At 47.2% G+C, this 14059-nt stretch overlaps 1 protein-coding gene across 2 annotated transcripts; it reads right to left on the bottom strand.

Moving 5' to 3' along the window:
- Positions 1-1487: 1487 nt before the first annotated feature.
- Positions 1488-9594, bottom strand: FAM180B (family with sequence similarity 180 member B). Of its 2 annotated transcripts, none has more exons than XM_073348342.1 (4): positions 8541-9594; positions 8016-8312; positions 5575-5654; positions 1488-2695 (listed from the first exon to the last, which is right to left on the bottom strand). In XM_073348342.1, exons 2-4 carry the CDS (start codon positions 8101-8103, stop codon positions 2252-2254), a joined length of 612 nt encoding a protein of 203 aa, XP_073204443.1. In that variant the 5' UTR covers positions 8104-8312; positions 8541-9594; the 3' UTR covers positions 1488-2251. The 2 variants fall into 2 exon arrangements, with proteins under 2 accessions (XP_073204443.1, XP_073204442.1); XM_073348341.1 differs by having other exon boundaries at positions 8016-8127.
- Between the last annotated feature and the right edge of the window lie 4465 nt (positions 9595-14059).

The following is a 14059-nucleotide window of genomic DNA, read 5'->3' as shown; positions in this document are numbered from 1 at the left end:
TCATATCAAATCCCATAGTCTCAACCAAGAAAGTTGCATCTCACCTGGAAGCCTTACTCAAGCCTTAGCAATACTGTGGTCTCAAATCTTTCACCGTCTTGTGAAACCCAAACCCAGCCTTATGTTCAAGTTCTCTACCCCAACTACATTCATTTGCAAGACCCCCACCAAGATCTTACCCTTAAAAGACTAAGTGACTTCCATAAATGGGTGAAAGGTTAGGGTTAGGGATATACAAAGAAGTGTACGATTAAAGCATGAGGCAGCAGTTATATTTTATACCCAGTTTCCGGGAGTTGGAATGCAAATAAGACCCTGGTCCCAATTTCTACATGCTTTGCAAGATCTATGCTTTGCAAACTCCCTGTTCTCCTGTAAAACTGTAACTCTGACCTTTAAAATCATTCTCTGTGCCCCAAAACCTACATCTTGCTTCTGGGCCTCTCATTATTGGGTTACTGCTTTTCATCTCCATCTGTCAGATAATGAGAGCGAAAAATATAAACTAGGTCAAAAGTTAATTGTTGCTGTTGGGAATGTCATTCTCTACATGCATTTCTGAAAGTGGCTCCTCTGTGGAAGTTGTGAGTCTAGTGTAGGGGTGGGCAAACTTTTTGGCCCGAGGGCCACATTAGGGTTGCAAAACTGTATGGAGGGCTGGGTAGGGAAGGCTGTGCCTCCCGAAACAGCCTGGCCCCCGCCCCCCCATCTGCTCCCTCCCACTTCCCGCCCCGTAACTACCCCCCTCAAAACCCCCGAGCCATCCAACCCGCCTGCTCCTTGTCCCTTGACCGCCCCCTCCTGAGACCCCCTGACCCTAACCGTCCCCCCAGGACCCCACCCCCATCCAACTTCCTGTCCCCTGACCGCCAGCCCCCGCCCCCTCCCCCGCCCAGAACCTCCACCCCATCCAACTGCCCCCTGCTCCTTGTCCCCTGACTGCCCCCTGGGACTTCCTGCCCCTTATCCAACCCCCGGACCCCGATCCCAGCCCCCTTACCATGCCGCTCAGAGCAGAATGTCTGGCAGCCGCGCCGCCTGGCCGAAGCCAGACACGCTGCTGTGCTGCCCTGCAGGAGTGCGCAGCCCTGCCACCCGGAGTGCTGGCTGTCGGGGACGGGGGACAGCGTGGGAGGAGCCAGCGGCTAGCCTCCCCAGTGCAAAGCTCGGGGGCCGGGCAGGACAGTCCTACGGTCCGGATGTGGCCCACAGGCCACAGTTTGCCCACCTCTGGTCTAGTGAAACTGTGTGGGAAGTATGACCCTAACCAGCAAAGCGCAGGCTGTAGAAGCTCAGGGTTAGTGCATCTACAGTGTAAATGGGAGCCCCAGCACAAACCAAGAAACCAATAAAACTCACCTGGACTAACTGAATTTATGTTGCTAATACCATGCTGCAAGGAGTATGACAAAGAAGCATAATTGAGCTCTACATTGATTGAATTCCTGATTATAAAGATAATGATTGCACATATACAGTATTGTTCCAATTACTTTATTTGTAAAGTGCCACAGATGTACAAGAAGACTCTCTAGAAGAGGTAAAATCTGATGAACAAATAACTGGATCCCTACCCTCAAAAGTTTAGTAGATGAGATACAAGCAAATGCCCACTCTGTATTAATACAAAATGGGGAACGATATCTATACCAGAAGGGTTCATGGAATCAGTACATTTTCAGGAGTTTTTGGAAGGAAATGGGTGCACATTACTTGGGAAACTGTTCCAGGCACCTGGCATGGGATGACATAAAATGAGTCAGAACTTAATATGAATCACCACAGAGTGTAGCCACCTATGAAGTGGAACACAGCAGCTGTATAAACAGCACAACTATGCTATACAGTGAGTTATTGTAGTAAAGGAAAAATACTATATCCAACTGCAACCACAGGGAATTTAGGGAGGCAAAATGGAATTACCTGAAATGGAATTCAGCCATTACAGGCTAATACCTGGACTTCTGCAAAAAGTGCTGTGACATCTCTAATGGCCATCAGTGATCAAGGCAGAAGTGCATCTCAGAAGTGTGTCTTCTATGGAGATCCTAAAAAGACATCCCAGGCTTTGTTTCACATTTAAAGATGGGGCAATAGCTGGTTGGATAAATGCCTAGAATGTTGCCAGTACAATACAGAAAGCAAAAGAGGAAGAATGGTGGCACTTCCGCACATTAACCAGCATAATCTGGGATGACTGGCAGCACTCATAATAATAAGAATGCAATTAAATCTCCTCATGTCAACCTCCTTACTCAGTGCCTCTCTTCATCATGGCCAGGCTGGAATGATAAGACTTTTTCAGTGAGGTTAAATAAAAAGGCTTCTCCTTCCAGGGCCAGGAAGTCAGGAGAGTGGAATTTGCAGGGCAGAATCCCTTGCAGAGATCATGGAGGATTTCATCAACTAGCTGAGAAAAGAAACTGATCCAGAGATTTTTGTCCAGGCCCTGAATTGAGCGAATCTGATAAGCGCAGTAAACGCTGGTGAAGAGAAGCTGATCAAACTCTACTAGACTCAGAGGGGCATCTGCCTGTGAAAGATGTTTCAGTTGCTCCTTGATCCCTTCTGATGTCTTGGGAACCTGGTGCTGGAAGATCTGGAGAAATCGCTTTGCTGGGCGCAGAGAGGCCAGTTCCTCATCCTGCAGCCTGATTGTCTTGTTAGCCTCAATCTCCAGTCCTTCCCAGAGCAACTGAAAGAGAAGGGCACTATGAGAGCAGGAAGTCTAGGGCCAACCACTGTCCCGCAATTGAGGGTCCCCTGCAGGGATTATGAAGAGATCTGCCACCCCTAGCAAATCCAGGATTGTATAAAGGAGGTCGGGGAGGGGGATGTGTGGGGTATGCAGTACAATAGGCAAAGATTATTGCTAAAGGTAAAACCATGGACATTTGAACAAACAAATTATATTTTGTTTTCAGGCTCCAGCATGTCTGTCTCCCACCCTATCCTTGACCTCCCCAACCAGTTCCTCTCATCTGCCCTGTTCTTCCTTTCTGATCCCATAGTTCCCCTGCCTCCTATGGTGCTCTTCTCTTGCCTCCCCTCCCCACATTCCCCTATACCCAACAACATCTCTGTCCAGCCTGTACATGTCTGACTCCTTCTTGGTCTCTCTTCCAGGCTTCTACATTAACCTCTTTATCCCCCTCCCTCACTCCTCACTTCATTTGCTCCTCATAGCAGCCTGCCTGATCATATTACCCAAGGATAGCCTGGCTTCCAAACCATTCAAAATAATGGGAGAGGGTGGCTAATTTTATTATGAGGGGAGAAGGGAAATCACAGAGAAGTTATTGCTAGGATCCTGAGCAGCTTAAAACCAGCCCCCAGAATCATGAGTCAGGGTAGTATCACAAGGGCTGGCCATGCTTTAGCCCCATCTGACATCTTTGGGCAGCAACTCCTCTTACCTCCCTCTGAGGGCCAGCTCTCCTCCCTCCTTCCCTAACTTGCTCCCTGAAGTTCCCTGTTTCTGTCTCTTGCAGGGCACTTCTCTGTGTTCGACAGGGGCAAAGACCATTTTTTTCATATGGGGGAGCCAGAGAGAAAAAAACACTGTGACAGTTGAATATTGCTTTCATGAGTTTTGTAGCGACTAAATTTGTCCACTGTTAATAAGCTTCTGTTCCAAATTCAGCGTTGCCTTTGTTAATGTAATCCCTACATTTGGGGGTGGGAGATGGCTGCCTCTCCTCAAACCTCCAGTTGTCTACATCCCTGTTCCATGTGTCCTCCTCCTCCCCCACTTTGTATCTGGCCTTTCCCCTCAGCTTCGGGGAAGCCAGGCAGCATCTGCTGCTTTCTCCTACGTCGGGCGCAGCAGGCACCCAGCTGTTAGCCCCTGGATGTTCTTTCTGTTGTAGCTGTGTCCTCTCTCCCCGGGCAGAGTTCACATCTCCCTGCCTGTCCCCCGTCCTCGGGAGCAGAACAGCAGGGCAGGGCGCATCACGCGGGCCTGGGCCCCTGCCCCCGCCGGCTCTCTGGCAGAGAGGAACAGGCAGCACAGGGCTAAGCACCCTGATCCAAGCTACGTCCTCGCTGCGGGCGCGGGGTAGGGTGACCAGACGTCCCGGTAAAATCAGGACTGTCCCGAGTTTTAGGTCTTCGTCCCGCGTCCCGACCGATGCACAGTCGGGGCACCATTTGTCCCGATATCGCGGCTTTGGCCGCTCCGGCGTGTTTTGTTTTGCTTCGCCAACTCCAGCCGCTTTTTTTTTTTTTTTTTTTTTTTTGCGCTTCCCCCCATGTGTCCCGTTATTTTCTCTGTTGAATCTGGTCACCCTGGGGGAGAGGGGGGGATCCTCGCGATCTGAGCTGCCCAGTGCCCCAAGTCCCGGTGGGAGTCTGCACTTCGCTACAGCGGTGCCCGGCGCAGGCCAGCCCCGAGGTTGGTGACCGCCCTTTGGGACAATCGTCGCTGGAAATACAGTGCAGCTCGCGGCAGCTCTGAGCGCCCTCGCGCTCCCTGCGCGCTGCCCAGGCCCAGGCTCTACCCAGCGGCCGCCCGCCCGCGGCGCGTTTATTCATCCAGCCACCATCAGCAGGATCAGCCCAAAGGCGCCACCTTGTGGGACGTGTTGTGACGACAAGAAGCTTTGCTTTTGTGTACACCTTATGAGATAGGCAAGGAAGGGGAGGTAACGGCTTTTATTGGACCAACTTCTTCTGGGGAGAGGGGCCCGAAGAAAACTCTGTGTGAATTAAAAGATATTAGCTCCCCCTTCCCCCCCCCTTGTCTCTATAATATCCTGGGACCAACTCTGGTTCCTGCAACCCTGGGTATCCCCTATTGTCCCATCAAGAAGTTCAAGGACTGGGCTGACCAGGAAGCCAGAACTCTCAGGTAAGTCTACCCCTTAACCCTGGCACCAAGCTGGCTACCTTCTGTCCTTGCTCAGGGGGCTTCTTCCTATCTGCTTTCTCGCAGTTCATTTGAATAAGCACTGCTACTGCAGAATGACCTGTCCCATTCACTTATCACCCCCCTAAACATGTCATAATTAAACCTTCCTTCCTCAGAGCATAAGCCAACCAGTAACTACAGGGGTTAAGGAAAGTTATTCCATAATTATCCGTTGTGGGGTTTCCTCTGAAGCATTTGGTGCTGGCTACCAACAGAGACAGGGTGCTGGACTAGTTGGACCTCACTCGTCTCGTTCAATATGGCAGTGACTTTGCCGAGATGTACACTAAGGCATCTTCCAGAGCAGTGGCTCTCAAACTTTTGTACTGGTGACCCCTTTCACAGAGCAAGCCGCTGAGTGCGACCCTCCCTTATAAATTAAACACACTTTTTTATATATTTAACACCATTATAAATGCTGAAGGCAAAGCGGGATTTGGGGTGGAGGTTGACAGCTCGCAACCTCCCATGTAATGACCCTGCAACCCCCTGAGGGGTCCTGACCCCCAGTTTGAGAACCCCTGTTCTAGAGTCTCCTGAAATAGAAAAGCAATGAGAACTAGCGGAACATTTGGGTGTTTAAAGCTGGACTGGGCAGAGTCTCCCGACAGGAGCTCACACACTCTCATCCTTTCCCACAAGCTCCACAGCATAACCCAAATAACCTCTAGCATGACGTTGGCATCCTCCAGATTGTTATGAAACACATTCACATCAGCATGGTCCTCGGTGTGAAGCTGCCCATCTGGAAAACATTAAAGAGCCACAGAGCTTCAGAGAGCAACAGCTTAGCGCACCCTTCCTATTGAGTCTCAGTAACCATGTCTGTCTGTCTATCTTTGATATTTCTGAGGTGCCTATGCCTGTGGTATTTAAAGGTATAAATATACAGCAGCTGTATATTTATACAGGTGTAATTCTCAGCATGTGTAGACATACAGCTGATAGCTCTCCTGGAGCTAGTGCTTAAAAATAGCAGCATGGCTGCAGCAGCTCAGGCTAGCCATCCCTGATACTGCCAGAGCCACACAGCTACTTTTAGACACTAGCTTGAACAAAGCTAACATGTTTATGTCTACCCCCCGCCTCCCCGGGAATTACACCTCCCAGCTGCTGTGTAGATGTACCTTAAGTGCCAAATAGTCTAACCGTTGGATTTGGGGGAGCAGAATTGGGGTTTTATCAGGGAGATAAAGCAAGTTCAAGAAAGGAAAAGGAAGGTTTCAGGACATTGACCCCTTCCTTACTCCTAGCCAGTATCATTCTGGACCTGCGATGTTAGCGAGCAAAAGTATCTGCTTTGGTAAGCCTGTGGGAAAACCCTCCATGCTGGGATTTGTATCTGTCCCATTTGGTCTGAGAAAGATTCTGAATCGATCTCCTTCCATGACTGTTTTGTAGCATCAGCCTCCAGGAATTCATATTGTGCAGTGAAATGATTAACCATTAGGAGACCAGCTAATTCCTGGATGGATGTCACCTGGGGATTTAAGCTGAGGGAGGTTAATGCTGCATCAGGGAGGGAGAGTTTCTGACCACTGGAAGGTAGCACTAAACTAGGATTCTGAGGCACAGCCCTCCCTCTTCTCTTGGCCTGTGTGCTAATGTATACTAACTCCCCTTCTACCAGTTCCAGACTCCTTCAGGCCAGGGAGGAGGAAGCAGGATCACATTGGGTGGGTCAGGATTAGGAGACAACCAGCATGGAACACAGAATTTCTGTGTGCAGAAAAGCAGTGCTGGCAGCAGGAGATAGGGAATGGGAGGCTGGCTGTCTTTTTGGGCGGGGAGGGAATCTTCTGGTTCTCATGTGAGGAGAAAGGAGGCAGAGCTGATGTTGGGTAAACTAGTCATAAGTACTCAGCATATCTTTCTGTGGGATCTGAAGTGTTAAAATTAGCAGGTGCACATAACAAACAGAAATGTGATTTAATCTTTTAGTTGTATGGTGCTGCTATCAAAACCAGCTTCCAACTTTCCATTCTGGAGGAAAGCTCCCCCTGGGGATGGTAGGAGCTGTTCAGAGATGGATACTGCTTTCCCTTCTGCCTGAGGAAAGGTTCATTTCTCTGCACAGCTGCAGGCTGCCTGATCAAAGCCAGATGTGCTTTCAGAATGTTAGCTGGGATTTGAGCTGCTGTTTCCGTCTCCTCGGTGCACATTCCAGCAAGGCTTGTAGCTCAGGTAAAGATACTGCACCCTCTAAGAGCTGCTTTTCTAGACTTCTAGTGGCTACTTGATTCCCATTTCACCTTCTGCCTATTCTGATCACAGCTAAATGCACAGATCTCTATAGTTGGGGACATCCAGCCAACTGCAGGGTTTCAATGAACCAACAGAATAACCCCCTAATCACTCTTACTAATATTTTAAAAATACATTCCAGTGTCAGTGTAGAAGGTAGAGTAAAACATACATAAATAAAACATAACAAGAAATGTATGAAAATAATTGGCCCAATGTTCTTCAGAAATAGAAGCTCTTCTCACAAGAAGAAAAGGAGTACTTGTGGCACCTTAGAGACTAACCAATTTATTTGAGCATGAGCTTTCGTGAGCTACAGCTCACTTCATCGGATGCATACTGTGGAAACTTCTCACAAGGTTTCCCTCACAGTCTTTTCTAATCAACAGCCTTGTAAAGGCACCTGGAAAAACTTTCTTCAGCAGGGGCTGAAGGAGTCTGTCCTTCTGCCTCCAAGAGTTATGGCAGGTCAGCCTCACACTAACTGGCAGTGGGTCTCTCACCCGGGGACAGCTGGGTATTTCATAGGAAACAATTCAGCAGGTGACCCTCTGATTTTGAAAGATGTAGTGTCAACAAAGACTGTAAGGGCATAAAAGGCATTTGGGGGGACAAATAAGTAGTATAAATAAATAGTAGAGCACTCTCAAACTTCTCTGGAGACAAACTCTGCCATCCCTCTTCCCTCAGTCAGAATAGAGTCCAACATGGAGCACAATTCATTTGCTCTCTCACAGAAAGTTGTCAGGACAGCCAGCCCACCGGCCTATTTGGGGAATTAGGTAAAATCCAGCACCAGTGGAACTGCCCAAACACATTTGTTTTGCAGAGCAGCCTCCTCCCTTGCAGGTGCACCTCCTACCTGTCTGCCTCCAGGATCCAGCAAACACATAGAAGACCAGTGCTGTCCACAGCCAGGCTCTGAGCTGCGGCTGGAGCAGGAGTGCCATGGCAGATAAGGGTCCCCACCTGTTCTGTAGATAAATGTCTTGGGTGAAGGGAGAGCTGTTTACTGTGGCTTCTCTCCTCCCTTTGTCTGATCACAGCAGCCTCTGCTGGAATGGATCCTCCCTTCTCCCTCTCCCTGACTCCAGTCCTGGGAAGGGCCTGCTGTTGAATTCTCTGTTCCCAAAGGGTATTTTCCATTGCAATCTGGAAACTTTAAGACTTTGTTGTTTAGTTTTTGGCAAAATTCTTAAAGCCTCTTTTCCAAATTCTGATTTTTTCCCACCTAAGTATTTTAATGGGAAGTTTCTAATTCCAAGGGATTTTCCATTTAAACACATGACAAACTGGAGTTTAATCTAATTTCACTGTAGAGTGTAGATACCCTCCCCCCAGATGTTTCTCCTAAGCTCCTTGGCTTTCTTTTAAATTTTCCACTTACTGAGTTTGGAATTTCAAAAACAATCTTGAAATGTCACAGCAGGATGGGGCTGGCAGCCTGTATAGGCTCCGCAGCAGGACAACAGCATCCAAGATATACAGGCCGACAAAGGAAAGGTCATTCTTTCAACTGTAGAAACCTCCCTGGAGGGAAAGTTTAGTACAATGATCTGTCAGACAACAAAGACAAAAGCCAATCAGCCTTCAGGTTTCAGAGTAACAGCCATGTTAGTCTGTATTTGCAAAAAGAAAAGGAGTACTTAGAATCATAGAATATCAGGGTTGGAAGGGACCCCTGAAGGTCATCTAGTCCAACCCCCTGCTCGAAGCAGGACCAATTCCCAGTTAAATCATCCCAGCCAGGGCTTTGTCAAGCCTGACCTTAAAAACCTCTAAGGAAGGAGATTCTACCACCTCCCTAGGTAACACATTCCAGTGTTTCACCACCCTCTTAGTGAAAAAGTTTTTCCTAATATCCAATCTAAACCTCCCCCGCTGCAACTTGAGACCATTACTCCTCGTTCTGTCATCTGCTACCATTGAGAACAGTCTAGAGCCATCCTCTTTGGAACCCCCTTTCAGGTAGTTGAAAGCAGCTATCAAATCCCCCCTCATTCTTCTCTTCTGCAGGCTAAACAATCCCAGCTCCCTCAGCCTCTCCTCATAAGTCATGTGTTCTAGACCCCTAATCATTTTTGTTGCCCTTCGCTGGACTCTCTCCAATTTATCCACATCCTTCTTGTAGTGTGGGGCCCAAAACTGGACACAGTACTCCAGATGAGGCCTCACCAATGTTGAATAGAGGGGAACGATCACGTCCCTCGATCTGCTCGCTATGCCCCTACTTATACTTGTGGCACCTTAGAGACTAACCAATTTATTTGAGCATGAGCTTTCGTGAGCTACAGCTCACTTCATCGGATACATACCGTGGAAACTGCAGCAGACATTATATACACACAGAGATCATGAAACAATACCTCCTCCCACCCCACTGTCCTGCTGGTAATAGCTTATCTAAAGTGATCATCAAGTTGGGCCATTTCCAGCACAAATCCAGGTTTTCTCACCCCCCCCCCCAACACTAACTTACTCTCCTGCTGGTAATAGCCCATCCAAAGTGACAACTCTCTTCACAATGTGTATGATAATCAAGGTGGGCCATTTCCTGCACAAATCCAGGTTCTCTCACCCCCTCACTCCCCTCCAAAAACCACACACACAAACTCACTCTCCTGCTGGTAATAGCTTATCCAAAGTGACCACTCTCCCTACAATATGCATGATAATCAAGGTGGGCCATTTCCAGCACAAATCCAAGTTTTCTCACCCCACCCCCACCGCCATACACACACAAATTCACTCTCCTGCTGGTAATAGCTCATCCAAAGTGACCACTCTCCCTACAATGTGCATGGTAATCAAGGTGAGCCATTTCCAGCACAAATCCAGGCTCTCTCACCCTCCCCCCCGCTTTTCCCGGGGACACACACACACACACACACAAACTCACTCTCCTGCTGGCAATAGCTCATCCAAACTTACCACTCTCCAAGTTTAACCAGAACGTCTGGGGGGGGGGGGGGTAGGAAAAAACAAGGGGAAATAGGCTACCTTGCATAATGACTTAGCCACTCCCAGTCTCTATTTAAGCCTAAATTAATAGTATCCAATTTGCAAATGAATTCTAATTCAGCAGTTTCTCGCTGGAGTCTGGATTTGAAGTTTTTTTGTTTTAAGATAGCGACCTTCATGTCTGTGATTGCGTGACCAGAGAGATTGAAGTGTTCTCCGACTGGTTTATGAATGTTATAATTCTTGACATCTGATTTGTGTCCATTTATTCTTTTACGTAGAGACTGTCCAGTTTGACCAATGTAAATGGCAGAGGGGCATTGCTGGCACATGATGGCATATATCACATTGGTGGATGTGCAGGTGAACGAGCCTCTGATAGTGTGGCTGATGTTATTAGGCCCTGTGATGGTGTCCCCTGAATAGATATGTGGGCACAGTAGGCAACGGGCTTTGTTGCAAGGATAAGTTCCTGGGTTAGTGGTTCTGTTGTGTGGTCTGTGGTTGTTGGTGAGTATTTGCTTCAGGTTGCGGGGCTGTCTGTAGGCAAGGACTGGCCTGTCTCCCAAGATTTGTGAGAGTGTTGGGTCATCCTTCAGGATAGGTTGTAGATCCTTGATGATGCGTTGGAGGGGTTTTAGTTGGGGGCTGAAGGTGACGGCTAGTGGCGTTCTGTTATTTTCTTTGTTAGGCATGTCCTGTAGTAGGTGACTTCTGGGAACTCTTCTGGCTCTATCAATCTGTTTCTTCACTTCCGCAGGTGGGTATTGTAGTTGTAAGAAAGCTTGACAGAGATCTTGTAGGTGTTTGTCTCTGTCTGAGGGGTTGGAGCAGTTTCCACGGTATGCATCCGATGAAGTGAGCTGTAGCTCACGAAAGCTCATGCTCATGCTCAAATAAATTGGTTAATCAGCCTTCAGTTAACTCACTGTCCACTTGTGTGATTGACTTCTTCATCTCAATAAACAATACCAGCCTTGAGTTTTGTAGTTATATATACACAAAATCCCACCTAGATCACTCCCCAGCTATTACCAGGTCTCTACCCCTGTGCACCCCTGACAGCCTCTTTCCTCATTTACAATCCCACTCATGCTAAGGCTCTGTGACCTCTGGAAAAAAACAAACAAACCTAGGTTAGGAAGACAGGAGGTAGAACTGAAGTATACACCTTTTTAGCAGGAGGACAGAAGATTCCACTCTGATGTATATGCTGCCACCAGAATCAGTTAGACTATTGTACTGAGGCTCAGAGCTAATGCTCTGGCTGGTGGTTTGGGTCTGAGCATGTAGCACAGGGCCTTATGCAGCTGCATGGGCCTAGGGCTGCCACTGGCAGTTAATATGGTTGCATTAGCTACAAAGGAGATACCACCCAATGGAAGAGGTATTTGTGATCCACAGAAAGTCCAGTGGCTTAGGAATAGGGAGGCTCTGAATCTCTCTCCTAAGGGAAACTGTTTTTGCCTATAGTTTGGCTAGAAAAGGAGGCTGTATTTTTACAATAGCCCTGGATTTCTGAAGTCAGGCTACTCTTCCTCACTTGCTTCAGATCCAGTTACTCCTTGTTAAACCCTTTAATCTAGGATGGGATCTCTCAACCATTTTTGAAGAGTGAACATTGTAGTAGAGATTGTCTTGAGCATACCTCCCCTTCTCCCCTTTGCCATTACATCCTCTGCTTGCAATAACTACAGCAGTTGCTGGCATACAAAATTAGTGTTAGGAAAATATTTAGGTGATTTTAATGCAATTTAGCACTGGGGTGGAAGTTGGCAGTATGTGATCAGGCAGTTACCTGTGGAGCACCAGCAAATTCTCCACGTATCGGTTTGAGAACCACTGCCGCAGGAGGGTATTTAGTTATAATTTATATTTTTTTCTTTGTTGATTTTAAGGCAGAAACTCAGGTAAAGCTATCAGCATTCTCTGGCTGCTCCTCTTCTGTGCATCTGTAAGTAGATCAGATCACTGCACTGGGCCTTGCTCTGCTAATTCATGCTAGCATTTGTCAGGGTCAGTAGCAATCCCAAAGCATTTCAAACAGCTGCTGTGAGGAAAGTTGGTCTGTTCCTCCAGTGGGATCTACCAGTCCCTACCAGTCAGGGCTCTGAAGACACCTGAGCATGGACAACTTTGGGTTCATGCTCTCCATTGGAGGAAAAAAATGTACATTTCCCACAGAACTTGAAATATTTCAAGGCAATGCAAATCCATCTCTCATTGGTCCAGCCAACATTAGGTCATGACTCCTCTCCCTTATTGTTACATACTACCCCTTCCAGCTCCACCAGCACTTTAGTCACTAGTCTGAGCAGCACTAAGTGAGGCCTTGTAGTCTCCAAGGATAGCATGGATGAGTGAGTAGGCTGCAGCTACAGGCATGGTTTTACACTGTTATAAAGCCCCAGCTTTCTCTCACCAGAAAGAATTTGGCCCCAGTCATAACCCTAGTTTCCTCAGTAAATACTCTGGATAAGATTAAACTCGATAAGTTTATGGAGGAGATGGTATGATGGGATAACATGATTCTGGTAATTAATTGATCTTTAAATATTCATGGTAAATAGGCCCAATGGCCTGTGATGGGATGTTAGATGAGGTGGGATCTGAGTTACTACAGAAAATTCTTTCCTGGGTATCTGGCTGGTGAATCTTGCCCATATGCTCAGAGTTTAGCTGATCGCCATATTTGGTGTCAGGAAGGAATCTTCCTCCAGGGCAGATTGGAAGAGGCCCTGGAGATTTTTCGCCTTCCCCTGTAGCATGGGTTACTTGCCGGAGGATTCTCTGCTCCTTGAAGTCTTTAAACCACGATTTGAGGACTTGAATAGCTCAGACATAGGTGAGAGGTTTTTCGCAGGACCGGGTGGGTGAGATTCTGTGGCCTGTGTTGTACAGGACTCAATAATGGTCCCTTCTGACCTTAGTATCTATGAATCTGTGGGTAGCCAAGACCTTGTCCTTAAGCCAAGTGCTGTGCTCTGACTCCATTAGGACAGTGGTTTGGACTCTACCACCACTTCCTTTAGCAGTCCTAGCATTGTGTCTTAGCTTGGCAGGGCCCTGCACTTCTTGCCCATCTCACTCAAGTTCCCCACTCACGCAAGAGTTTTCCTTCTGTTTCAGTGACCATCCCTCATTTTTCTGGCTTATCACAGTCACATTATCAAAAGGCTACATGTACTATGGTTCATGGTACTATGCCCCAAGCAACTTTGTGGGGTTGCAGCAGGGAGCATGCTTTATGAAGTTCTATCTGCAATAATGGATAAACTGCCAAAACTACTATTTCTAGCACAATACATGCTGTCCCATAGCTTTCTATATTCCCACCAAACAATAGCACCAGGTCATGTTTTATAGGTCATGTTTCTAGCAGTGGCCACAAGAATATTTTCTACCTAATCACCTCAGATGATGGGATGTGTAGGCTTAAAGCAAAGCTGGGAATTGTATAAAACCTAGAAGGCCTGTTGACTGCTCTGACTACTGCTTCCCTCTCACAAGAAAAACCATAACTTTTCATGACTATACTGAAGACAACTGTCCTTCACTAGACAAGGCAGCTCTAAGTCAAGTCCCAAACACAAGGAGTTGCAGCAGCCTAAAGAAAGCCAAAACAAAACCAATGCTCACGAGCATACAGTAGGGAAGAAAGCATATCTTCCATTGTTCCAATGGATAATTATCAAGACCATTAAAAATTTTCACCTTGTTTCCAGTCTAAATTTGTCTAGCTTCAACTTCCAACTGTTAAATTGAAGGGCTCATTATCATATTTTGATCCTCACATAGGTACCTATAGACTGTAATTAAGTTACCCTTTAACCTCTTTCTTAAGCTAAACAGATTGAGCTCGAGTCTGTCACCATAAGGCATGTTTTCTAATCCTTTAATCATTGTCATGGCTCTTCTTTGATCTCTCTCCAATTTATCAATATC

The sequence above is a fragment of the Lepidochelys kempii genome, chromosome 6 (assembly GCF_965140265.1).
Source record: "Lepidochelys kempii isolate rLepKem1 chromosome 6, rLepKem1.hap2, whole genome shotgun sequence".
NCBI classification, from domain to species: domain Eukaryota; kingdom Metazoa; phylum Chordata; order Testudines; family Cheloniidae; genus Lepidochelys; species Lepidochelys kempii.
Note: the sequence above shows the minus strand (reverse complement) of the source record. Positions and strands in the feature narration are given on the sequence as shown.